Source organism: Pelodiscus sinensis, chromosome 2 (genome assembly GCF_049634645.1).
Source record: "Pelodiscus sinensis isolate JC-2024 chromosome 2, ASM4963464v1, whole genome shotgun sequence".
NCBI lineage: Eukaryota > Metazoa > Chordata > Testudines > Trionychidae > Pelodiscus > Pelodiscus sinensis.
In genome coordinates, this window is record NC_134712.1 from 236,582,013 (window position 1) to 236,609,979 (window position 27,967).

At 44.9% G+C, this 27,967-nt stretch overlaps 1 protein-coding gene across 1 annotated transcript in view; it reads left to right on the forward strand.

Annotated features, from left to right (window-relative positions):
* The window catches only part of ADARB2 (adenosine deaminase RNA specific B2 (inactive)), a 468,279-nt gene that overhangs the window by 410,986 nt on the left and 29,326 nt on the right, over nucleotides 1-27,967 (forward strand). Inside the window, exon 7 of the mRNA XM_006111888.4 lies at nucleotides 23,926-24,094. Within this exon, the coding sequence (XP_006111950.1) occupies nucleotides 23,926-24,094 (169 nt within the window). The remainder of the gene's footprint in view (nucleotides 1-23,925; nucleotides 24,095-27,967) is intronic.

Here is a 27,967-nt window from a genome sequence, read left to right on the forward strand (position 1 = left end):
TGCTCCTCCCCTCCCCGAAACAGCCAGTGCACTTCCTGAAAAGCTGAATCTGGCACACAAACTGGGGACTTCCTTCCCCGTGGTGCCTGCCTTCCTTCCTTCCTGCGTGTGGGGGGTGGGAAGAAGTCCTTGGCTGCGCACCAGATCCAACTTCTCAGGAAGCACACAGGATGTTTTGGTGAGGGGATCGGCGGTACACGCACTCCTTGAGAAGTCGGAGCTGGTGCACAGCTGTGGGACCCTAGCCCCCAACCCCACATGGCAGGAAGGCAGGCAGCTCGGGGAAGGAAGATCTGGCTGTGCACCAAATCTGACTTCTTAGGAAGCGCACCAGCTGTTTTGGGGAGGGGAGAAGCAACATGTGCCACAGGATCCCCAGATACTGTCCAAGCAGCCCCTGCCCCCTACCCCAGTCCCCACCAGCACCCTGCCTCTGTCCCAACCCCCATCAGCATCCTACCCCTGACCCCCACCAGCACCCTGCCCCCTGGCTATACTCCCACCAGCACCCTGCTCCTGCCCCCATCAGCATCCTATCCCCTAGCCACACCCCCACCAGCATCTTGCCCCTGCCTCCTGGCCAGACTCCCACCTGAACCCTGCCCCCACCAGCACCCTTCCCCCTGCCCTGGCCGCCACCAGCATCCTACCCCCTGGCCAGACCCCCACCAGCACCCTTCTCTCTGCCCAAACCCCCACCAGCACTCTGCTCCTGCCCCCTGGCCAGACTCCCATCCAGCACCCTTCCAAGACACCATCCAGTATCTTACCCCTGCCTCGTGGTCAGACCTCCACCAGCACCCTGCTCCTACCACCTGGCCAGACACCTACACCCAGCTTGCTCCAACAATCATAAGAAGAGACAAAGGTATTTGGTGAGAACTAACCTAATACAAATAGACACAAAGCATCACTCTGTCAAAAGGACACATGCAGGTTGATGAAAAACAGTGAAGTTCAACTTGCAAGAGCTTGTCTAATGTACCCTTGCTGTATGATTGTAATGCTCCTTATTTATATAACCTATTTATATGGCCCCCAATTATCACTGTATTAGAGTACCAGCTGCCTTTAATGCGACACCTCCGACGGGTAGGTGACCCTCCTGACTGTTTGGCAGGCTTCCTGCTTCTAATGTATTTTAAAATAATACAAATGCTGTTAGTTTTTGAGTCTTTGGCTACCTGCTTTTCAATTCTTTTTTCATCTGCCTAATTATATGTCTGCACCTGGCTTGCCAGAGTTTATACTCCTTTCTATTTTCACCAATTTTTAGAAGATCCCTTTTTGCCCCTAACTGCTTCTTTTACATCTATTGTTTTGCCATGGGGGCACTTTTTTGTTCCTTTTACTATTTTTTTTATTTGAAGGAGTACACATTTAATACATTTAACACGAGCCTCTATTATAGTGTTTTTTTAGTTTCCATGTAACTTGCAGGCACTTCATTTTTGTGACTGCATCTTTTAATTTCAGTTTAACTAGCTTCCTCTTTGAGCCCCTCAAGAGAAGGGACTTGAATGTATGTCTCCAAATACTATGCTTGTGCCCTACCCAGTGGACAATCTTTCCTCTCTCCTCCAACTACTTTTTCACACATTCTCATGTTGACCCTGCTACATACATATTGCTAGTGTTTGGAAGACCTTGTGACCTCCTTCCAGTTCCAGTGCCCCCTGCACATTGTTTTAGTTGTGTGCCCAATGTTCAGAGAGCTGCTATAGTCCCTGGACCTAGTGACTGTACTTGAGAACAGTATCCTAGCAATATTTTTTTTGCAACGTACTTCACTGGTTTATACAGAGTATGGTGCATGTATTACACCTTTCACCACCAGTGAACCCATAGTATAAGTAGGCCACTGACGTGTCTTGTAGCCTCTGTGGCTGACTTGTGAATTATTTTCATGAGCCTCCTTTGAAGTAAAAGGAATCACTCAAAAAAACTGAGTCACTGAATCCTTAACTTCCCAAACTCTCTTTCTGCTGCAAGTTTTTGCCTCCCCAACCATCTTTCTCCCAACGTGTGTATTTTCTTTCTACATGGCTTGACACAGATAGATAGAATCTGCCCTAAGGCAGCCTCCACTCTCCTCCCCTCAGCTGCTTTTCTATCTCTTGCTAACATGCCTTGTGCCATTGACTCCTTGATAGCCCAGTTCCTGTTTTATCCCACACTCCCTTTAGGTCTGAAACACACCATTGCGTCTGCTCCACATGGGGTCTTCCTCTTGCTTGTCTATTAACCTACAGCTGTGCTGGAACTCTGATGCACACACTTTCAATAGAGCTCCCATCTGAACTGGATCCACATGCAATGATGTGAGCTGGGTCATTGAATGTATAGGTAATTTTGAGGTGTGATGTGAATTGGATTTTTTGGTGGGAATGGGGAAGAGGAAGAGAACAGAGCACATGGAAAGATACAAGCCAGGTGACCCCTTTAATTCAAATACTTCGTAGGTATCATTAAGAATGCAAGGCTCCAGCTGCTTATCTTTTTACCCCATCTGCAATGAAAATGAAAGCTCAGAGTTCTGTTTCCTCCTATTAACTGAGCTGATCTGGAGGGGGCCAAATCAGCCGTCAGAGTTTCTGAAACTAACCCAAACTTTTGTGGGTTCAGGTTTGGTCATCTGGGGAACAGACATTACTTCATACTATAATCCCCAGATCAGGAACCCAGCCTCTGCACAAAAGCCGTGGAAAAGGGCCTGCCTTACCAGGAAACCATAAAAGCCTATCAATCTTCCAGTGAATTGGACTCAAAAGGTAGTGATCTCTATATGGCCCATCACTTCCCCATATAGATGTTCACCTACTCTCCAGGGAAATGTTCCCCAAACACAGCCTCTGTCACATGATGTTGTTTAAAATAGCAAGGAGTGGCACCTTAGTGTATGTCTACACTTGCACCCTATTTCAAAATAGGGATGCAAATGAAGACATTCGAAATTGCAAATGAAGCTGGGATTTAAATATCCTACACTTCATTTCCATATTTGCGTTATGGCTCTATTTCGAAATAGCGCTATTTCAAAATAACAGATGCTGTTAAGAAGCAGTTATTTTGAGAGAAAATCCTTCTCTCAAGATAACCCTTATTCCTCATACAGTGAAGTTTACCAGTTATTTTGAGAGAAGGGTTTTCTCTCGAAATAACCGCGTCTTAACAGTGTCTGTTATTTCGAAATAGCGCCATAACGTGAATATGCAAATGAAACACAGGATATTTAAATCCCAGCTTCATTTGCAATTTCAAATGTCTTCATTTGCATCCCTATTTTGAAATAGGGTGCAAGTGTAGACATACCCTTAGAGAGAAACAAAAATATAGAGAATCTATAGAGTAAAACCCACTTTAGGCCAAGGGCTATTAATTGCATCGAAATAGCAGCTCACCTCTGATTCTTGATTAGATATTGTTAAATGGTTTAAAAAGCGAGGTTCTTTTAGGATTGGAATATATAGTAACCTCATGGCAATCATTGTATAGGTGGGACACTATTTAGTCTTAGCTGTACACACACTCAATAGCGATTAGCGCTTTTCACGTCTCAATGTTTTGCTGTGATTGCTGGGCTGGTCAGTTAACTGGCACTGCTACTTTGGAGTCCCCTACAACTTCAAGCAGAAGTAACTTGAGTTAACTCTGCAGTGAAGATGTTGCCAGCATCACACTCCCTGTGGTAAGCTCTCCCGGTCATTTGTGCCTGTTGTTCTCAGTTCAGAGCAGAAATGACTTTAGTCTCTGGCGCGGAACAGCTGAAATGGCAGCACTACCGAGCATGGCAGCATGATAACAGCTCTGTACTGGCCTGTCCCCAGTCCTAATGTAGCATAGCAGCTCTGTACACAGCAGAGCCTCTTCAGGCACATCCCAGACCTAACAGAACACTCTGGGCCTACTAGAGAAAAAGTGAGAACAGGGCAGCAATACCGTACAATACCTGCTGACTTTATTATTGGCATTATCGCTCAGAAACAGGAAGGCTGCTGTCATTGCATGCTGTGAGCTGGCAAAGAGTCATGGGCAGCCAGGCCTAATGGTAAAAGCTATTGCCAGCAGCAGCAGGATGTATCCCAGGTGCACAGATTGCTTCCTATTCCTGCACTGGGTATTTGTAGAAGGCAGTGAGAGGATTTCCCCGGGTGCAATCTGAACTGCGGCTCTGCTGAGCACTCTACCCCCACCCCTGACCCCCCCAGCTGAGGCTGAAGGAAGCTGATGTCAAGCTACAAACCTCCGGCAGGCATCGCACTTACAGAGATATCCACAGGCAGATTATCCCAATGATTTCTCAGTCACTCATGAGCCATCAGTAGAGACGCTCCAGGCAGTTCTTCCCAACCTTGCACCCCAAAACAATATCATTTTGCACTGATTAGAAGCCTACCCGGTGTAAGCTCATTACCTAGTTTGCCATTCCAGCAAAAGGCTGATGCATGTGCAAGCAGACCCTTCCCATTCATAGGATAGTTTGAGGCAGTTGCCTCAGGGCCCACACTCCTGGGTGTGCATGTGTCCCCTCTGGCCCAGGCTGTCGGCCATCTGGCCGTAGATCTCAGCATTCTTGCATGAGGACATCCTGGAGGCTTTCCTCCTCTCCCCAGATCTCAATGAGATCCAGGATCTCCTCACCAGACCAGGATGGTGCCTGCCTCTTCTGCCCCCAGGCAAGGACTTGGGAGCTGCCTGCAGCAGTGCTGTCAGTCATGGAGGGCTATGAAGGCATGCTGGGGTCTGCCATGGCAGGAGGGAAGGCAGAGCTTGGCGCTGCTGTGTGGCACAGAGCTGGCAGGGCTTGCATTGTGCCACCAGCCCTTTCCCCTGTGGCTGTGGCTGTAAGGGCTGCAAGGGAAGGGAAACTATAGCGTTCTGATGAGTGTGAGCAGAGTGCCCACCAGGGCAACTGTGGGAAACCCTGGAGGCCACTCATTTCAAAATGACTCCATCTGCCCCATCTACAAACACACTATTTTAAAATAACTATTTCAGAACTAGCCAATTAGCCCATCATAAGACGGGATTTTCAAGTCTTCTCTCCTGAGCTCTCTTGCTCTGTCTCTCTCTCTCTTCCTACTGCCTTCCCCGCCCTCAGCTCTCCTCCGCCTCCTGCCTCTCTCTCCATCTCTTTCTTTCTCTTCTCCCCCTCCTGCTTCTCACTCTCCCTTTCTCTTCTCCTCCTCCCCCTGCCTCTCTCTCCCCTCCGTCTCTCCCCGCTTCCCTTCCCCTTCCCCTTCCCTCCCGCCATGGTGCTTGGCTGAGTGCTGCCTGCTCAGCAGGGCTGCTGCAAGGGAAAGGGGCAGGGCGGTGACGTACACAGCTGGGGCCGGGGCTGTGTACATCACCACCCTTCCTTTCCCTCCCACCCCAGGAGAACCCAAACAGCCCCTTGCGCTGCTGGCTCCCCCGGCGGCCTGGCTGAGGGGTGCAGCACTCAGCTGAGTGCCACAGCAGGAGGGGAAGGGGGGGGCAGTGATGTACACAGCCCCACCCCCTGGCTGTGTACATCACTGCCCTGCCCCCTTCCTGTTCCACCAGGCCCATCTGAGCAGCGCTCAGCTGGGCCCCGGCGGGGGAGCAAGTGGCAGCAAGCGGCCCTCTGGGGCCAGTGGCTGCACATACACAGCTCGCCAGGTCTGCTTCCCGCCCCCCTCCTCCCGTCCAACCCTATGGCCCCTGAACTCCCCCCCCCCAGCTCTGCTTCCCACCCCCTCTTCCTGCCAGCCAGCCCCACGGCCCTCCAGACACTTCCCCGCCAGCACTGCTTCCCTCCCCCCTTCCTCAAGGCCCCCCCATCCTCTCCTACAGCCCCCAATCCCCCCCAGCTCTGCTTCCCACCCCCCTTCTGGCCAGCCCCACCCTCTTCCCCTCCCTTTGTGGTGCGCTGCGCCACTCCCAGCTGAGCGGTGCTCCCGCTGGGCCCCAGCAGGGGATCAAGCGGCACCACGCAGGGTGGAGAAGGGGGTAGGTCTGGGCAGAAGGGGGCTGGAAAGCAGAGCTGGGGGAGGGATTAGGGGCTGTGGGGCTTTTGGAGAGGATGGCGGGGGGCGGAGGAAGGGGGGAGGGAAGCAACGCTGGCGGGGCGGGTGTCCAGGGGGCCATGGGGCTGGCCAAACCGCCACAGAGGGAGGGGAAGGGGGGCAGGGCGCTGACGCACACGGCCAGGGGGCGTGGCTGTATATGTCAGCATTACAGATGCACAGACACTGGGCTACTATATATATGATAGGCATTATTCCTTGTAAAATGAGGGCTACAGAATTCAGAATAAGACGTCCGTAATTGTCAAATTATTTCGAAATGATGGGCTTGCTGCATAGACGCTCACTTGGTTATTTCAAAATAACGCTCCTGTGTGGACGTGCCCTAAGATACCACTGTTCTACTCCTTTGGCTGGCTGGGGTTGTTCCCATCCTCACCATGTATTTCAGTCACACAGTACCCTGTAACTTCACATCCAATAATAGCACGGACAAACCAACAGGATATTAAGGTTCAACAGATCAAGACTTTTAACATGATACATCACTAGGTACAGACCAAATCATAACCCTATCGCCATGATGAATATAGGGGCTACAGGGCGCTACTTTTAGATACAGACTGGCAAACCAGCACTCTGCCAGTCAGGGTCCAGTCGAGATTCAGCTTCTGCTGAGCAACTGTTAGTGGCAAGTAAACGCCAACCTTCACCCACAGACATGCTAAGAGTTCTGTGCGGCCAGAGTTTAAGACCCAGAATTACTAACACAAGGTGCTAATGGGTATAAAGTGTTCAGTATCAGACAGCCATTTTAGGCAACTGGTATTAGCACCTCATCTTCGCTTAGCCCAGGCACTGTAACCAGTATATTAATTTTTATTGCCTTGTGACTTTCTTGGCTACACTTGTTTGTGGGGAGAGGGGGTTAAATCGATATTATAAAGCAAGATTTCTTTAGGAGACAGAGAATGTCTGTGTATATATGGAGGAGGGTAGGAAAGGGAGGGGATTCTACCAACTATCCTGAGAACTCGGGGCAGCCCCAAATTTTAGTAAAAGATACCAAACTAGCATTCTGTGGGCATGCACAACCAATGTAATTACAGTGGCTAATGATCATCAACGTAATTTACGTTGACTGCACTCTGTACTGTAGACATGGCCCGTGAGTTATATGCATCTGTGGTGTCTGTGCTCCACCAATAGTCCAGAATGTGGGACTGACTTCATCAGTGTTTGGTCTCATATTTTCAGAGCTGTGCCGTCCATACGATGGAAAGGGCCCTGCACTTCGAGGGCCCCCATGCTTCAGAGACCCCACACTTCATGGCAGCCTGGAGGGTTAGTAGGGGGCCTGGCACTGGCAGCAGCAAGTGGCCTGGCCCCAGTCTGCTCCACCCCACCCCTCCAATTCACCCTTCCCCCAGTCTCCCACGCCTCTTCTTCCTGCCCCCATCTCTGCTCCACTCCAGGTCTGCTCCATTCACTCCTCCCTCAAACCGTACACTGCCTCGTTCTGGCTTCCGCTTTCTCCCCGGAGTGATTCTGGGAGACAGCAGAGCCTGACGAAACACAGTGGGTTGGGGCCAGGTCACTCTCTGCTGCTGACGCCAGGACCCCTGCTCACTCTCCAGGCTGCTTCTGGACCCCACATCTCCTGAAATGCAGGCCCCCCAGAGTGTGGGGCCCAGGGCAGTTGCCCCACTGTATCCTAAGGAGGGGATGCCTTTGTTTGGACCCATTCTGGGCACCACCAAAAATTATGCAAACATGCTGCCCATAGGTCTAGGACTTGCCCCAAGCCTTGGAAAGCTTTCATGTAAAGCAAAATCTATTTGTCTGGGTCCAGGCAAATGGATTTCCACAGCTATAATCAGATCCTAATTTTAATAGAATGCTTGAATCACCAAGGGGAATTGCGCTGTATTTATTGATTCTGTTTTGTTTCTAGGTATTGCTGGTTTGTAAAACATTACATTCAGAAGCAATGTTCAGCTGCAATATAATGGCTACATTAATCAGAAAAAGGCCACGGCTGAGGAGTCCGCAGAATAGTGGGAGGAATTTTCACACAGACAAGCTATTTGTCCAAGTATTTGGCTGGCCCTGAAATAGTTATTTGTGAACTCCTCTGGGGCTTCCTGCAGAGTAGATCAACACTATGCAAAGCAGTGCATGACAAAGAATGCCCAGTCCCATCCCCCCAGGACTTAGAAACAATGCTAGAGTCACAGAAGTGGAATGCAAGCCCTTTGCTAGATCCACAAAGGTATTTAGGTGCAGATCTCACCCCATGCATTATGCTGGGAGCCTGAGTGTCTAACCAGGGTATGTCTACACTACCACCCTAGTTCGAACTAGGGTGGTAATGTAGGCAACCGGAGTTGCAAATGAAGCCCGGGATTTGAATTTCCCGGGCTTCACTTGCATCTTGCTGGGCGCCGCCATTGTTAAATGTCCGCTAGTGCGGACTCTGTGCCGCGTGGCTACACGCGGCACGGACTAGATAGTTCGGACTAGGCTTCCTAGTCCGAACTACCATTACTCCTCGTGAAACTAGGCTTCCTAGTCCGAACTACCGTTACTCCTCGTGAAGCCTAGTCCGAACTACCTAGTCCGTGCCGCGTGTAGCCGCGCGGCATGGAGTCCTCACTAGCGGACATTTAAAAATGGCGGCACCCGGCTTTATGCAAATGAAGCCCAGGAAATTCAAATCCCGGGCTTCATTTGCAACTCCGGTTGCCTACATTACCACCCTAGTTCGAACTAGGGTGGTAGTGTAGATATACCCTCAGGGCTCTGGATTCCACTAGGCCTGTGGTTTTCAATTGGTGGTCCATGGTGACTTTTTCGGTGGTCTACAGGAACACTGTCCAAAGTCACACGGTGTGAGCAGGTGCCGCCGTTAGGCTGTTCTACACCATGGTCACAAGCACGCGGCGCATCATCCATAGCGTCACCTAGGATGCAACCGTGCTTTGTTGCCAGTAACTTCCGTCTGAGGCTCTGAGCGTCAGTGTAGCTGCCGCCATCATGATGAGCGGTTACTGTGTCATTTGTCCTGTGCTACATGTGCTGGAGGTGATCCACGAAAATTTTTTGATTGGCCTGTTTGTCTGTGGACTGAAACGAGTTAAGAACCACTGCACTAGGCAGTGGGGAGTCTAAACATTAGGCTTTGCAATGCTGAGTTGAAGTCCCCTTTGTGGAGCTAGCTCCTTGTGAGCAAAAGATACCTTGACAAAAGAAATATTATTTTTGCTTTAGTTCTAATGATTTTAGTCTGCACCCTGCCATTGGGGTGGATGCTACTATCCAAACCAGGACTTCTAGAAGAGTGTTCCTTGTGAACTGAGCACTTGTGCGGCTGCTCAGGAGGGATGCCAGTCCTGCCCAGCTGATTAGTAGAGAGCCCACAGATAGGTTGTTGTTTATCCTGGAGGTGCACATTCACACATGTCTCAGTGTACATAACAACATTTATTCTGCACATGTAAAAATCTGCACAGGGTGAAAAAGATTAGAAGGGACATTGAAAGAACTCAAAAATCTCTATCCATTTCAACCTTTAAAAAATAAGGAGATTAGTTTCTTCTTTCAGGATTTGCCATTCATTAGCTACTGCTAATGCTTACTGCATAAGACAGAACTAAGATGCTTGCTGTTAATCATCCAAGACAACACAGTTCATCCCGTTTAGGAAGACATTTTTAGCACATTAGTCAAACCCAGTGGAGTCATAATATTGCAATCACATAGTCAAGGCTTCTTGCCCACTCTGGCATGATAAATGCAGAAGTGGGGGCCCGCAAAAGTACCCCAAAACCTTACCTTTCCAGGTTTTGGTATAAAACTTCCCCCCAAATCTTAAAAACCCAGATTTTGGGGATAAAATCCACTGCCACCACCCAAGTAATGATAAGAAAATCAGAGGAGAGATCACCTGGGAAATCTCACCTCTAAAGTAAAAACCAGGACACACAAATGAAACAATGCCAGGTTCATAAAAGTCTTGCCCCTCCCTCTTGCCCTGTGTACTCAACTTCAGAATTCCCTATCCCAAAGACAAAGGGCCAGCTGGGTGTATCTCTCATGCTCACAGTGGCCATGGAATTTCCTTGCTCCCCCCAGCTAATCAGGTAATACCTAGTCCAGACACCAATCTGGCACCCTGCTGCTTTCAATCTAGTTTTCCATCTAGTTTTCCAAGTGGGCCATTGCCTCACAGAGACAGGGCCTAGGTGAACTAGCCTGGTAGACTTACAGATTTCTTGTCCTTTCACATAATCAACCTGGAACCATTCATGTTTCAGTAACACACACTCCCCAGCAAGTGGGTCAAACACAGTCACTTAGTCACTCAACGGAGGTTTCTTGTGCAAAAAGAGCACAGGTGCTCTGATGGCCATTCTGTGACTAGCAATCAGAACTTTCTTGCACCAAAGTGTTCTTGCACCAGAGTGTCCACTCTCTTTAGCAAAAGCACAGCGCCTTTGCAATGTATTTTTGAGGTCTGGATGCGCTTTGTGCAAGAAGTTTTTGCAGAAGATCTCCTCTGCAAAAAGCTTCTTGCACAAAAACCCTGCAGTGTAGACAAAGCCTCAGGCTCTGGTTATCTCAGTTTACACATCTGTAAAATGGTGACAAAAGTTAGGAACTTCATACAGTTGTGTGATGATCAATTCATGCTTACAATAGAATATTGCAGATGAAAAACACTAGAGCTGTGTATTATTAATAACAATTCATTGATTTAAAGGCCAGAGGGGACCATTGTGATCATTTAGTCTGATCTTAAGTGCAACACAGACCTTCAGTCCTATGAGCCATAGAATTTCAACCAGTGATTTTGGCATTGAACCCTATAACTTGTAGTTTAACTATGTTTACAATATCATGCTAGACAGCCTTGACCATGAAACCTGTATACTCCAGGAATGCCATTTGAATCACCAAGGGGAATTTCACTGTATTTATTGATTCTGTTTTGTTTCTAGGTATTGCTGGTTTATAAAACATTACATTCACAAGCCATGTTCAGCTGCAGTATAATTCCTACATTAATCAGAAAAAGGCCACAACTGAGGAGTCTGCAGAATTGTTGGCAGAATTAGTGCCATGTCACCTAAGAGTGTAGTTAACTGTAAAATAGGAAAATTATTTTGTAAAAAAAATTCATTTTCTGTTTCTCATTAATTTTGTGGGGGTTTTTTTATTTACATTCTTATCAAACTTGCTGTAAAAAATTTTCAGTTATTGAAAAAATCATGATTATGTGGTAAAAACTAGGATTTTGGTAAATAAAAAATTCTTCTCGTGATTTTTAGTAAAACTTCTAATGAAAAATCGCATGGACATTTTCACACAAAAAGAAAAATGTCCACAACATTGTCCAGTAAAGCTTTACCATTGAAGTTTCATTTGTTTATAAAAAGGTGAATCCTAAATGGAAAAACTTTTTATAGCATCCTGATCCTGTGATACTATATTTAGGAGGCTAGTGGGCCTTTAACTCCCATTGAATTTTGCCTTATTGGCACCGCAGAATCCTCCCATTCTGGATTTGCTCTGCCTGAGAACTAAGAATGAGAAATTACATTCAAAGGTGTAAAAGTATTAATTGATCATCCATGGTGACCATGTCATGTTTCTTTGTGACTAGCAACTAAAAGGTTTGCTCCTTCCGAGGCAGAAATTCTAAATAGCAGCTAGAATTTTGCAGCTTCCACAAGGCCGTTTGACGAGTCTCCATACTTTGCCCCATGGGGCTGCTGCACTTTCAAAGTGATGGTGCGGCACATCTAATTTTAGATGAGAAGAGCAATTAGTAATTAAAAATAATAATCTTGAAACATTTAAGTTGCACTCTCCTTGATTGGTATCTCCAAACCACATGCACGGAATCTTAATTCCTCTGACAAATCTTTCAATTTCTGCTTAGAAATTGCTAATACACTTCTCATCCAGAGCAGGGCTAGCTTCTCAGCACAGAAAATAATAATTGTAGGTGAGACGAACATCTCCTCCTACCCTGAACACAATAATTTTCATTCCTCTGAGCCCTCAAATAATTTACAAGCACAATAGCCAACTGTTTGTGGCTTTGATGACAATAATTTGTTTTAAAGGACTATTAAGTAGTAGCATGTATTTACCAGCTAAGAGGCCCCTGCGGGAGAGTATGTGACATGACCCACATTTGTTAGGGTAGATATTTCCCACTTTATTATGTTTGGTCTCATAAGGATAATGCCCCATGAGAGACATCAGCTTATTTAGAAATTGTTCCAAAGGCACAAAAGGCCCCATTAGTTAGTGTAAAGTACTCAGTCTTTGGCAGTTAGTTTCACTCTAACATAACTTCAGCTAGGATGAGCATTTCAAATAAGTTTCTATAATTCTGCTACTATAAGGAAAAGAAAAGACATTGGGATAGTCCTGAGGTCCCGTTCTTCAAATACTTATCTATGAAGGCATTTTTGATGTAGCTAAATTAAGACCTTTCCACAGACCATCGCTATTTTTTTATAGATGTTGCAGTTTGAATCCCATTGTCTAGGACTGACGGATAAGCAAACTCCCATGGATTTCAGTGGAACCAGGATTTCAAACCTGAAATCAGGAGCAGTGGAAGCTTCCTAAAAGTAGGGGGGCACCAGTGCCCAAAACATGCCACCCCTGAAGTCCCCCCTACTGCCTTGAAGTCCCTCCCACTGCCTTTTCTCCTCAAGCCCCCATCCTGCACCACCTTTTCCCCTGATGCTCTGCTCCTGCATTGCCTCTTCCCAGGCTCACTGATGGAGGAGGGTAGGGGGCAGTTGCCCCAAGGCCCAGAGATCCAAAGGGGCACAGAGCTTCCAGCCGCTGCCACCACTACTGAGGCAGTGGCAGGAGCACCGGGCCTCTTTGAATTGCTGCCAAAGCACTGCTCCTCACAGCTCTGAGGGCTGGGGGGGGGGGGGGAGATGCCACAGTATGGGCAATGCTAAGTGCTGACTGACTTTGCCCCACCCCTTCCACTCAAGGTACCTCTCTTTCCGGGGCACACAGCCGGCCCCCACACACACCTTGCCCCTGGGTCTGCGGTGACTGTCAGTCCCGCTGTCTCTTCCATCTTCAAGACCTCCCCCTCCCATCCTGCTCGCTCCTCTCCAACGTCTCCCAACCATTGTTTGCCCCTACAGCCAGTAAAAAGTGGGAGGGCATAGCCTTTTCAAAGTGATGGGACCATGGCCCATGTTCTCTCTCTCTCTCTCTCTCTCTCTCTCTCTCTCTGTGTCTCAGACACACACACACTCCCCGCCATTCCAGTCCCTGTCTGAAATTCTGGATCAAGAAACATTCAAGACTGGTTGCTTTAAAATTAATACAGAGAAAGAGAAAATACCTCAGGTAATACTCTGAATAAAGTCATGGGATACCTAATTATCACCCCCAAACAGGATTTTGGCCTACAAAGACAGAGAGATGAGAAGAGGGTAAAGGGTTTAGCTTCGGCTTATAAAATCATGTGTTTCTTTTTCCTCGTAAATATGGACTTATATTGGGGATGATCCCCAAGAATCTCTATGAGTGGTAATAACACCATTATACAGCTCTCAGCCAACATTTCAAACGATGCTTTTGGCCCTAGGTGCTGCAACTTCCAGGTGTTCAAGTTGTGCCATCAGACAGGGGCCTGATTTTCCTAAAGTGCTGAACACCCACTCTCTGTAAATCAGGGTCTTTAATCTCTGAAGTAGGCACCCCAACGTTGGGACACCTAGCAATGGCTCTGATTTTGAAAATGAAGGCCTTTTCCTCTGTATGTGGTTGTCTCTGCAGCAAGGCATGACCAAGAACACCTAAACATGTCTGAAACAAAATACAGGACTATGTAGCACTTTAAAGACTAACAAGATGGTTTATTAGATGATGAGCTTTCATGGGCCAGACCCACTTCCTCAGATCAAATAGTGGAAGAAAATAGTCACAACCATATATACCAAAGGATACAATTTAAAAAAATGAACACATATGAAAAGGACAAATCAAATTTCAGAACAGAAGGGGGATGTCATGTCTGACATCCTAGCCAAATAAGAGCCAGAGGTATGCATGCATAGCAGACAATATGTGTTATGATTCCCCCCTTCAAATACAAACACACATAATACTAGGGTACATTTATGAAATAATATCTATAGTCACCATTAACTTTAATGTGAAGAGCTCAAAGTACTTTTCAAATATGAATTAGTGTTAATTAGAGATGATGTTTAGAGATTAAAGATTAGTTGTTACCATTCAAGAGAGAGCTCTTGGGGAGTCATTGTGGATAATTCTCTTAAAACATCCTCTCAATGTGCAGCAGCAATCAAAATAGCAAACAGAATGTTAGGAATCATTAAAAAAAGGATAGAAAATAAGACAGAGAATATCTTATTGCCTCTGTATAAATCCATGGTACACCCACATCTTGAATACTGCATGCAGATGTGCGTCATCTCAAAAAAGATATCTCGGCATTGGAAAAAGTTCAGAAAAGAACAACAAAAATGATTACCGATATGGAACAGCTACCATATGAGGAGAGGCTAATAAGACTGGGACTTTTCAGCTTAGAAAAGAGAAGACTAAGGAGGGATATAATAGAGGTCTATAAAATCATGACTGATGTGGAAAAAGTAAAAGTTAGGAAAAGTTATTTACGTGCTTCCATAACACAAGAATTAGGGGGTCACCAAATTAAATTAATGGGTTTAAAACAAATAGAAGGAAATATTTCTTCACACAGCGCACAGTGGAACTCCTTGTCAGAGGAGTTAAGAAGACAAAGACTGTAACAGGGTTCAAACAAGGGCTAAATAATTGCATGGAGGATAGATCCGCCAATGGCTGTTAGCCAGGATTTGTAGGAATAGTGTCCCTACCCTCTGTTTGTCAGAGCTGGAAAGGGCCCTGTTCTGTTGAGTCCCTCTGGGGCACCAGGCATTGGCCACTGTTGGAAAACAGGATACTGGGGTAGATGGCCCATTGGTCCAACCCAGTATGGCCATTTTTATGATGTTGCTGCCATATACTGAATTATATTCTACCATTCTTACATTAAAATCCTGGGCTCTGGCTGCATAGAAAATGCTTCCGAAAATGAGAAGGGGTGGCAGAACTTGTAGCATTTTAAATACTATTGGACTAGAAAGTTGTTCATATGGTAGTACTCCTTTTTCCATCTCTTTGTTCCTAACAGCACTCATAACGCTTTTAAACCATATTGATGAATTGAGAGCCTAGGATCCAAAAATGCTTCCCCCACCCCCACCCCAACCCTTCTAGAGGAAAGAATAGTTTCCACTGAAGCATGGAAATAGAAAATGAACCTAAAAGTCAGTCACATGTGAATTTCAGACAGGCCTTACTTGTGTGGTTCTGTTTAATCACCATACAGTTCCTTTGTGCTCTTCAGCTATACATAAATGTGGTGTTTTTATTTTGTTTAGAACTCATTTTTACACACCCCCAGAAAACAACACAGGAGCAAAGACCTCAGCCCAAATTCAATGGATTTTAGGACACTGTTTTAAATATGGGTTGTCTGTGTAAGTTTATAACATATTCCTGCCCCTTTTTAGTTCCAAAATTCACAGGGACAGTTTTTATGTCTAATTTTAAGTCTCACATACCTCATCAATCCACTCCAAATGATTTTAACATTTGCACTCTCTAATTCTGGTTTGGACTGACATTTTGTTCCAGCTGAAGTGGCTTCCTTCTCTCCCTGCAATTAGCTGAGATTAAGCAGTTGAAAAAACCAGCCTGGCAAAGCTCAGAAATGTTCAGAGTCACTGATGCTTTGATCCCACTGAACAGGAGAGCAGTCATAGACAGTAGTTTATACTGTTGAGTTACATATATAAAAACATCTTGGAGTGGACATACTTTTAAGCCGTCTTGTGGCAAAGAGTGTTCCAGCAGGTGGCATCACATTAATATCTAGCAAGCAGTATCTACCCCAAAGTCAGTCCAATGCATTGATGTAAAATAAAGGGATTCTTTTTCAATAATTATAGTTGCATACATGGCTTAATGACACAATAAGACTCATGTTCCAAAGATCTGGATTCAAAATTTAACAAAGATCAGGGCGTGCCTTTTAATAAAACATTTTCTTAAAACATATTAGAGAGTAGCATATTGGAACATCTGTTTTGTTTATTCTGATGAAGCAAACATCTTGGGACATGCAGCAGCGCATAAGGGTTTAGTCACATGGCATCCACTGAATTTAATAGCCATTGAGCAGCTAAAACCCCTTATCAATTCTTTGGAAATGTATCCCAGGGTGTATGTGCACAGGCCACAGCTGCATGAAGCCTATCTGCTAATTCTATCAGTTCTCCCTCTCCCTAGGTAGAATTTGTATTAGAAAGTAACAAAGTTCGAAGACTTGGCCAGTCCATGTAAGCATTTGAAGGGTGAGATGTTTCGGTATGATCTCTTACATTTACAAAACTGTGCTGGAGATCTGTGAAAATCTTTGTTGCTAAACTACTGGTACTTCCAATCCAAGGCAGAAATACCATAAAACTGCCATTCTCCTAGTATTTTGGCCCTTCCAAGGCCAGATCTGACATGAATTAGAGGGACAAGAGTGCACTAACAACAAGTTTAATGAGAAAAAAAAGTTTTCCAAATGTTTTGTAACTCACATAAGAGTTGTTTTTTATTTCAATTCAAAAAAATGGCCAGCAGTTGTTGGAGGAGCCTGTTCTTATTTTTCCTGAACTAGATCACTCCTCCTTAATTATCTCTCTCAGCTCATTCTGTGCTGCTTGGCCCCTGGCTAGGTAACATTTACTTGGCACAATCAGAATTATGTAAATGATGGGATATTCCCCTTGCCATGCAGATCATAAACTCTTCAGGCAGCTGCATCACATCTCCCTGGTTACCTTGCAGGGTTTGAAATACAAGAGTGAGTACAAATGGGTTAGCTGTTTGGTGACTGTTTTCAACTGCTTGAGAGTGTTTGTGGCATGCAAGTTGATGACAGTGAGAGGAATGGAAACAAACCAACAAGACAGGGAAGGAAAGGCTGGGGGGTGGGAGGGGAGAGAACATGTTTGAAAGGAGGACCAGTAAGTCTGGAACCTATATACAGGAGTTATATAGATATTGATCTGAGTAAACCAAGCCAGACACAACTCTATTCTTCTTGCTGTTCTGTGTGTACAGTCCTCCATATAAGGGTGTGTCTAAATTCTCTGTGATCATTTGGTCCTTCTTCTGATTGTGTTTGCTATGAAGCAATGGTACTGATTGCTCTATCCCACAAACCAGTAATTTAAGGAAAAACATGCTGGGCTGCGTCTAGATTGGCATGATTTTCCGGAAATGCTTTTAACAGCAAATCTGAGCTGTCTACACTGGCCCTTTTGCGCAAAAGCTTTGCACAAAAGGACTTTTGCCCGAACAGGAGCAGCATGGTATTTCCGCAAGAAGCACTGATTTCAGACAGTAGGAAGTCAGTGTTCTTGTGGAAATTCAAGCAGCCAGTGTAGACAGCTGGCAAGTTTTTCTGTAAAAGCAGCTGCTTTTGCGGAAAAACTTGCCAGTCTAGACACAGCCGGTATGTCCACACTACAGAGTTTTTTCAGAAAAATAGCTGTTTTTTCTAAAAAAAACTTGAATTATTTTCACACTGCAATCACATTCTTCCAAAAGAAAATTGAAAGAAGAGAGGGGTTTTTCCGCCATTGGTAATCCTCTTTCTATGAGGAAGAAGCTTTTTTCTAAAAGAGCCCTTTCGGAAATAGGCTTGTGTGGACGGGAAGAGGGACTTCCTTTGGAAGAAAAGGAAAAGCACAGGTATTCTGGTGGCCACTTCACCCATAGTAATCATATCTTACGTGCGAGATAGTGTCCAGTCAGTGTGGACGCTATCTTTCAGAAAAGCAGATTGCTTTTTCAATGTGCTTTGGCAGTGTGGACGCTCTCTTTCATAAGAAGTTTTTTCGGAAGAGCTCTTCTGGAAAAGCTTCTTCCGAAAGAAACCTGCAGATTAGACATAGCCACAGGAAGTTTTCATTGGACCCTACTGGAGGAGGACGTTTGAACATGAGATGTGGGTGGGATCAGACCACAAGGGCAGTGAATATTTGTGAGGTTCTCAGTTCATGCAGTGATGAGCACCACAGACACGAATCGTAAAAAAAATGCAATTGCATCACCCCACGCTAAAGACAAAATGTTAGCTGTATTAGGAATGCCCAGGCAATCATGCTGCAATTAACTATTCCCAGACATGGTTGTGGAATTAGTCTAGACGGGCCCTTAAAGAGCCTACTCTTGAACTAAGAACAAGATTTTTAAAATGCAAGAAAATGAAGAATGAATGATCACAGGAGGATCAGCCGATGTAGCTACTGGCAGGTCACAGCTGACATTGCTGTTCTACATGTGTTTGCTGCACTTGCTAGTCCCAGTGTTCTGAAGCAATTTATTTTCCCATTGCTTTTTTGTAAACAATCCATTGGCACCAGCCAAAGTCAATCAATTGCTTCAACTAGTGCTAACAGCACAGGATACACTATAACAAAGCAAATGCACTGAAAAATGACAGGAAGAAACCAAGCACAGCTAGGGAACCCACACAAAGCCAGCTGCTCTCTGCCAGTGGCATGATCAGCTCAGAGACTTGTCATACCTTATTCTGTGTGATGACCAAGTTGCAATATAGACTTGAACCTTGATGTTTACATATAATCAGGATAAGCATACTTAGCAAATCCTAACTTTTCCATTGACACCTTACATAACACACTTTGTACAAGATATGTTGCAATTCTGTAATAGGGGCAACATCAGGGATATAAGTGATCGTATTCAACTATGCAGTATCAACCCCTAATACAAAATTGATACAAAAAAGATTGTCTAGAATGCAGCCTAGAAACTTCCCTTTCTTCTAACTCAGTATTAGAAGAATCGATGTATAACAGAAATGGTTAAATCACATCTGACTAAACAGGCTTTCTCTTTGTAATGTCTATTTTGGAAGTAACAGTGTTACTTGATCCTTTTAGAAACCCATGGTAATATTTGGTCAGACCATTAATGGATTGGACATGCTCTTGTGGGATTTGCAGCAAAATCCCTGCATGGTTCATGTGGACTCACTGGGAGCTAATGAAAATAGCTAATTTGTCCATCTAAACTCTGGCAAATGATTGGAACCCATTTAACACTGACTGAATGTAATCATTAGTGTTCTTCATAGTGAAGGTATCTTAGGGTACGTCTAAACTACATGCCTCTGTCGTCAGAGGCAAGTAGATTTGTTGTTTTGGCAAAGTCAAATGAAGCCACGATTTAAATGATCGCGGCTTCATTTACATTTACATGGCTGCTGCGCTGAGCTGACAAACAGCTGATTAGCTGTTTGTCTGCTCAGCGCGCTAGTCTGAATGCTCCTCTGTCGACATCAAAGCCCTTTGTCGGCAGCCCCGGTAAACCTCGTCCCACGAGGAATAACGGGGCTGCCGACAAAGGGCTTTGATGTCGGCAGGGGAGCGTCCAGACTAGCGTGCTGAGCCGACAAACAGCTGATCAGCTGTTTGTCGGCTCAGCGCGGCAGCCATGTAAATTTAAATGAAGCCGCGATCATTTAAATCGCGTCTTCATTTGACTTTGCTTATGTGTCTAATCTACATGCCTCTGATGACAGAGGCATGTAGTCAAGACACAGCCTTAGTGTTTAAGCCCTGAAATCAATGTGGGTGATGTGCCTCAGTTTCCCTGTTCATACAGGAAATCACAATTGTAATGGCTTGTCTGCTGTGAAAAGTTCAAGGTTTGTTCACAGTCACTAGTATGAAAAAAACGATCCCATCAGGCTCTCATCACGTGTGTTCTTATGTAATACAAGAGCATAACCATAAGGATTCCTTGCAAAGAGTGTCTTTTCATTGGCCACTCCTAACTTTTTCAAGGGTTTTTTCCAAAAGATCATGCACATTGTATGTCTGTGCAGTGCTTGACATTAGCAACACATTTAGCAGAAGGTTTAGCATTAATATTAGGGTCAAATTTATCACAACTAGGCAACAAGGCAACAAGCCGTCATCTAGAGAAACTTTCTGGAGCACAGAAGCAAGATGCTAGGAGGCTGTAGTGTCTTACATCTGTAGCATGAAATCTGCCCCATTCTGCTAAGAGAAAAAAATGGGACTGCATGAAAATAACAAAGCTGGGGAGGAGGGGAGTCAGCCATTCCCACAGGAAACCTGTGAGGTGAGGTTCTGAGGGGAGTGAGACTCCATGAGGGGCCCTTCACAAATGTTCCTCAGGATGGACTGACTAAGTGGAGAGAGGCTGGGATTCCCCCACTCTCCACAGAGCAAGCAGCCATTCAGAACTCAAATTCCACTGGTCCTCTGACAGCTGGGCAGAGTCATGGGGCCATGGTAGCAGAGGTGTTTCAACAGAGGACCTATGCCTGTACACAGGGCCGGCCTGAACCCTTTTGGCGCCCTGGACCAGGGCACGCGACACCACCCCTGGGGCACACAGTGCATGCGCTGCCCAGCCTGGCCTGGTTAGCATTGCTGGCATGCACGCCGGGCTGTGCAGGGCCCCGAGGCCATGGGGGAAAGGGCGCTGCTGGCCGGTGCCGCGGGCGGCGCTGCAGGAGCCGGGCGATGGCAGCTGTAAGGGATGCTGCACACCCCTTACAGCTGCCATCAGGTGCCCCCCATCAGTTGGTGCCCTGGGCAGCTGCCCGGCTCGCCCATGCCTCCGTCCGGCCCTGCCTGTACATCAGCCTCAGGTCCGCTCTGTCTCCTCCCTCTGAGAATTGATGCACAAGGTACCATCCCATCCTTTGGAGGGAGGTTCCCAGTGTGAAATGGGCACCACACCAAAGTTAATACAGCTATAAGATGCATGAACATTTGAGCAGATTTACCGTTGGGTGCCAGAGAGATGTTTTTCCACCACCCCCCCTCTCCTGCTGCCCAACCTGCCTCATATTGTTCCATCTATATACAGAGCCCCTTTTATAGATCCAGGAACAGCCAGAGCAGCACTGTGGAGATGAGCAACCTGTGAACTCTCTTTCACACAAGTGGGAATGTTAGCTCTACAGCCCAAGGGGCACCTCCATGCATTAAGGTTGATTTCCTGCCTCCCATACTCATAGATAAACCAGCCATCTCTAGGATAATGATAATTTTGCTAATGAACTCAGATGCATACAATGTCTTAAATCCAAATTGATCCAAAGTGCTTTACAAATGCAACTATCTTTTGTATAAACTACATATCTACAGGTCTCATTTTGCATCTTACTAAAATGCAGCTAGCACAGGGGTGGAGCATGGCAAATATTTAACAGAAAATGTCAACATCTATGATGGACCAGACCGGGTCTGGGCACCGCTGAGGGTGTCCTGCTCAGGGCAAATTGTTCAAAACCGGGGCTGCTTACAGCCGTAGACTGGAGACCTTTCCCAAACAGGTCACAAACCAGTCACAACGAGTGCTTTAGCTGCCAATCCAGCCAGCAGGAAGCCTCATGAGCAAAACCCCTCAGACAACCCAGCTCTCCCTGTGCCACAATCAGCCCCAGGCCTTTCCCACAGGTGAGGGGTTATAGAACCAAATCTCACCTACCCCAAAACAGGTTCTCCCAGCCCCAAAGAACCAGCCACAAATTCCCAGTCAATTTATACTTTAGATCTTACCCACAAAATCATGCTGTGCCAATCCTTTAGAATCTAAAATCTAAAGGTTTATTAATTAAAAAAAAGAAAAGGTTGTCAAGGAGAGTACATTACATGCACCAGTCACTAATTTCTTGATGCAGGCTCTCAGCAGAGATGTTACAAACTGCTATCTTAAAAGTCTCTGATGTACATCCTATGTCAGGATGGATCGACAATCCTCCCTGGCTCTCTGTCCCTCTCAAAGCTGCATCTGGGATCAATAGGAGAATTGAAGACAAAATGGAGTCAGCCTCATGACACTTTATATCTATTCCTGGTACCTTCCAAGCTGGAGCGGGTCACATAGTCAAGTGACCTATCCTTGTGTCCCCTGTCAGCAGCCAATAGATCTGACTGGTTTGCAGGTTTCCAGACACATTCCTGAGGTGTGTATGGGCCACCTTGAGAGCCATTTTCCTTAGGGCCCTGCTAATTAGCATTGTCATTGACTGAACAATCCTTCTTTACAACAGCCAGGCTTGGCCCATATTTATAACGCCACATATAGACATCATGCAAGTACATGAGTAGCATACATAGAATCAGAAGAACATAAGCTTTCATTTGACACCTCACATGGCTTCCTTTGTATAGACGTTGGGGCAACACCACCCCAAACACTACCCCAACACACACACACCCCTCCCCCGTGGGCGCAGCAGTGATCTGGCTGCTCCCCTTAAAATCCAATAACATGACAATACCACACGAGAGTGTAGTATGCATTATACAAGGGAAATTACAGGGGAATCTTAGTCAAGTAAAATTTAATTACCCAAATTTTACTTTGGCCAAGTCACCGGGTTTAAATCTTCTACTCTTGGGAATTTTTTGGAACTTCAAGCCTTGGCCTTAGACTTACATCTCCTTCGATGACATCTCTTCCAATAACATGGTACTTATAATCATACTGAGGTACTGCTTCAGTACAGGTCGGAGGGGAAAATCCAACACCCACACTAGTCTCTCAAAGCACCAGTGTTTACACAGCCAAGTATTGTACTGATCTGACCATCCTTAGCTTACAAGAACCAAGACTGGCACTTCACAACATACTGAAGGGAATAAAAATCAGAGTATTGCTTTAAAAAACCCTCTGCATTTTTTTTACTATGGTGGTAACTGTCAAAGTTATCTCAATTCCTGCTGGGTTAAAAACAGATTTGTGAAAAAGGCTGACAGTACAATGGTGAATGGGGGAGGGAAGGCATAGATTCACACTGAGAAGTTTAACCAAACAACCAAAATAAAGAAAAATACCCTTATCATGACTAAATACATGTTTTCCCTCTACTCAAGATCTGTGCTGATCCATACTTCAAAGCCAGTCCACTCCCATGTCCAATATTTCTTATAGGCATGGTAATTCTGATTATTGCATCTGCTTCCTCCAGCCCTTAATTTAGGATTTTTTTCTGCAAAGAGAGCAGGCAAGGTATCTAAATACAATCCACATTTCAGCACTGTATCCCCACTGGTTCTTCTGTCCCCCTGCCAACACTCTTGCTAGCTACCTGAGTTTTACCCCTTAGGGTATGTGTACACTACCACCCTAGTTCGAACTAGGGTGGTTAATGTAGGCAACCGAAGTTGCAAATGAAGCCCAGGATTTGAATTTCCCGGGCTTCATTTGCATCTTGCCGGGCACCGCCATTTTTAAATGTCCGCTAGTTTGGACTCCGTGCCCGCAGCTACACGCGGCACAGACTGGGTAGTTCGGATTAGGCTTCCTATTCAGAACTACCGTTACTCCTCATGGAACGAGGTGTACCGGTAGTTCAGAATAGGAAGCCTAATCCAAACTACCTAGTCTGTGCCACGTGTTGCCGCGGGCACGGAGTCCAAACTAGCGGACATTTAAAAATGGCGGTGCCCGGCAAGATGCAAATGAAGCCCGGGAAATTCAAATCCTGGGCTTCATTTGCAACTTCGGTTGCCTACATTAACCACCCTAGTTCGAACTAGGGTGGTAGTGTAGACATACCCTTAGTTACTGGGTGCTGGCCAGCCCTCCTGTCTATCACAGCTTTTCATGGGCTGCAACCTTATTCAATTTCCTGTTTGATTTAAAGGATCTCAGGTGAGGTTCCATGATGCGAGTTGAGGTATCACAGACATTTTTATTCATCTCAGGAGACAATTGTGTAAACATTTAATTATTGTCTTTCTGTCATTACTTTTTTCTGACCCAGTGAACAGTACCAAGCACATAGTAAGAAAGTACCGAGGACATCTACGAACGAAGATTGAATCTGGAGAAGGAACCATCCCTGTCCGATGCCATAATGCAGTTCAGACATGGGACGGGGTGTTGTTGGGAGAGCAGCTAGTCACAATGTCCTGCACAGACAAAATTGCCAGGTAATGTGAGCATCTAATTTATACACTATAAAACTGGATGCTGTGTGGAAATGAGGTTGATGTCACAGAGGACTATGACTACTGGTGGAGAATAAATAGCAGGTGCTGATAAACCCTAAGGAAAGAATGACCCAGTTTGCATGTAAATTTAAGGCATATAAATAGGATGGAATAGAAATAGAATATTTTCCCCCAAAATTCTCTGTGGGTCATTAGCTGCTCTTTAAAGTATGACAAAAAACATAAAACCTCTTTTGCGGCATTCTCACCAATCGAATTTCTGTTTGCAAATTCAACATTATTGGATGATTTATCTCTGAAGTGATAAACCAATCATGATTCAAATAAACTTAGTTCATTTGCATCCTATTGCATAAAGTTCTGTAAATGGCAAAAATATTTATAGTTTCAAAAATGTAATTTCAAAGCTCTGATGTCATCACCATAATAGAAAGCCTTCTGATGAATTAATCATGAAAAGTGATCTCTTTGCCTCGGTAACTATGATGGGATTTTTGTTTATTTGCTAGCTATACTCAGTAAATAAAATGCATATTTACTAAGTCACTACTTAACTTCTGATATTATAGACATTGCGGATTCCACACTTTTAGGGTTCCACTACTGTTTTTACAAGAGCTTTGAACAGGGCTGAAGTGGGAGCTCTACGCAGTAACAGCATAAGCCCCTGCTCTCAACCCTGAGTGATAAACAGTGTAAAATCACAGAAAAGTAATAATGGACTTTATTACTGAATAACAATCATCCTCAATTCAAGCAGGGCCTTCTATTTATATTTCTTAATATAGAACAGTTCCCATTAAAAACTCAACATTTGCCAACAAATATTCCATCGTGGCATATGAGATATCATAGCTACTTCCCATGCTAAGTCTAGGGTACTATTAGCATGTATTGATTATTTTAAATGGCAGCCACTCTGTGTATACATATTTAATACACATACACATATGTAAATATACTGGCCTGTACTCAGGAACTTCTGGGGGGTGGAGGGTGCAAGGCATGGGAGGGGCTGGTGGTGGCCCTGCCCCTGACACGGTGGCCCAGCCCCGCCCCCTGGTTTCGCTCCAGGGATAGGAGGGGGGATGGGAATCAGCCCCAGCCTTCCCCCAGCTGACTGAAACATAGGGAAGGGAGGCTAGAGAAATGTGCTACCCCAGCCTCATTCTTATTTGGAGGACCATGGAAAGATGCATTTGCACCCTTCACACACACTCCCTGTGTATGGGCCTGCTATATATAAATATATGTGTGTATAGATGCTCGTGTGTTATGTATACTATGTATATTAAAAATACATACCTCTCTCCTTGTAAAATACAATGCATCACTGTTATAAGAAATGTAAACATGGGCTAAATTCTCTGCTGCCATTTTATGCATATGACCTCAATGGAATTACATCGGCAGAGGATTTGACCATGAATGTCAAGGGCCAAAATCAGCACAGTGCTAGAAAAATACTACTGCTTAATGCACTTGCCCAAATTCTGCTCTGAGCTTTTCCTATGAAATCCTGCTGAAGTCAGTAAGGATGTACAGTACACAGTTGAGAACAGAATTTGGCCAAGAATGGTAGAGCTGATCCAATCATAAAATTGGAGTGCTAAGAAAACAAATGATAATACATCTAAATATTCACTCTGTGATAGATAGAATGGTCACTAAATAACTTTGGTTTGTGTGGTGAAGAAAAGACAGTCTCTTCTGTAATATGTTCATGTATTTGGAAAGAGATAAAAGCAAACTCAAAGCTGAGAGTTCCAGCAGAACTCTCCCACTTTCAGCTACAACTGGGCTTTCTAAATCCAGACCTAGACAGACTACAAATACTAAACAAGTTAAAGTTTCTGAATTGAAATTTTGTAGTCTCTGTGGTTTTGAATGTCAATAGACAGTAAATTAAATATCAGCTCTGCAAGCAGTATTATATTTGTTATTGATGGGAATGTCAATTTTAATATAGACTCTCGGAAGCTGAGTTTTCTCCAGATACATGTTCTTTTATCCAATATTATATCTGTTTAGCCCTTTCAGTGAATCCTGCTACATCTCCGTGAACCTGATCGTTACCATGTAACTGAATGGCATTAAAACTTTAAAGGAGTATTACAGAGTGCCATGTAATATTCTTATATTATCAAAAGAAAATTTACAGCCTCCTCCTTGCTGTGCTCTAATTGTTGCTATTGTTATTATTTATTTCTACAGCTCTGTAAATGTGCATGACACTAAACAGACAAAACACAGTATACCCTGCTCTGACAAGCTAAACAAAGGTGTAACTTGATGAGTGACAATTACAAACATTGTAGGTAGGGATAAAAGAAAACAAAGGTAACCTCAATAATACCTCAATGTTGTGGTCTATACAGCAGGTGTTTTCAAAGTAATGAGATTTACATGTGATGTGACACCATCTCTGAAGGTCAGCCTTCATAGAACATGTCTGTTTTAAGGAAGCACTCAGTTAAGGAAAGTTTAGAAGCCTGGTAGATGGGTGAGGAAGGGATTTTCAGTGCATACAGGGCTGATTGGAAGGAAGTCCTTCAGCAAGAGTGCAAGAAGGAAACATTGGAGGAGAAAGCTATGAGGTTTGGGTGAAGCAAATAAAACAAGAGAGGAGTGAAAAGAGGGTACAGCATAGAGACAGGATAATGATCTATTGTGAAGAATTTTGAAGCTGAGGGTGTGAACGCAGAATTGGATGTGGAAGGTAAGGAGAAGCCAGAAAAGGGGAAGTGTGGTGACAAAGGATATGAAGAGAAGCTGAGTCAGAGATGTGACATTGGGCATGCAGAGAAGCTATGTCAGAATTTGGATGACTCATAAAGCCAGGGGTACAGGAGGCAAAACAATAGGTAAGGAAGATTGAGAGGAGCAATGTGGTGGCAATACGGAGAAAAAAGAAGTTCAAAAGGGCACTACACCTCTAAAGCCAAGTAACAGTCAAAGCCTCTAAAGGAGGGCATGATCAACCATAGCAAAGAAAGAGGACAGATGAAGAAGGATGGAGATGGAAAGGAGGTATCGAAGGTTTACACCCTTGGCTGTGGAGAGAGTAAAGTCAGTGGGGTAAAGAGGGTAGGTATCAGTCATCAGGATTCAGAGGGAAGGAAGGAACATTGAGGTTAATGAAGAAGAGATTGCGGAGGTGAATGGAAGAAGGGGAGAAGGGTGCTACTGAGAAAGACAAATGGAGTCAAAAGAATGCTGGGGGACATTATAAATGGCACATTTGAAGGAAGAGGTGAAGGTGCTAAAGGAAAGAACCATATACCAAAAAAAGTCTCATAATCTCCAAAAACCTAAGTTCTGTTCACGCTGGGCAGGATCAGCAAGGGGGCAGGGCAAATATAGCTTAACCCCACCTTTGCATTCCTCCAAGACTGCTTACTCCACAGCTGGGAAAGAAATCCAGGGAATGAGAAGAACATTGGTTTAATGTCTTCTTTACACTCCTCCTCTGCAGAAGGTTATTATTCAACACTTCTGAACTCCAAATATTCACCATAAACTGTAAACAGCTCAATCCCCAATGACTGCAGGGACTGCGGTGACACAGAAACCTATGTGCACATTATCTGGACTTGCCCTACAGTAAAAAAAAAACTTCCGAAAATGAACCCTTGTTTGTATAAATAATATGTTTGACAAAAATCTCTCTTATACTCCTTTGATTATATTGCTTGGAAAAGCCCCTCAGGAGAATTAGGCTATTAGAGAATGTTCCCCATCGAGAACCTTGCTAGTAGCTGCTAAAATATGTATTAATTTGCACTGGCTGCAGAGGAACTTAGTACCAGCATATCAAAGATCCTGGCGATGGAAAGCATTACTGAGCAACAA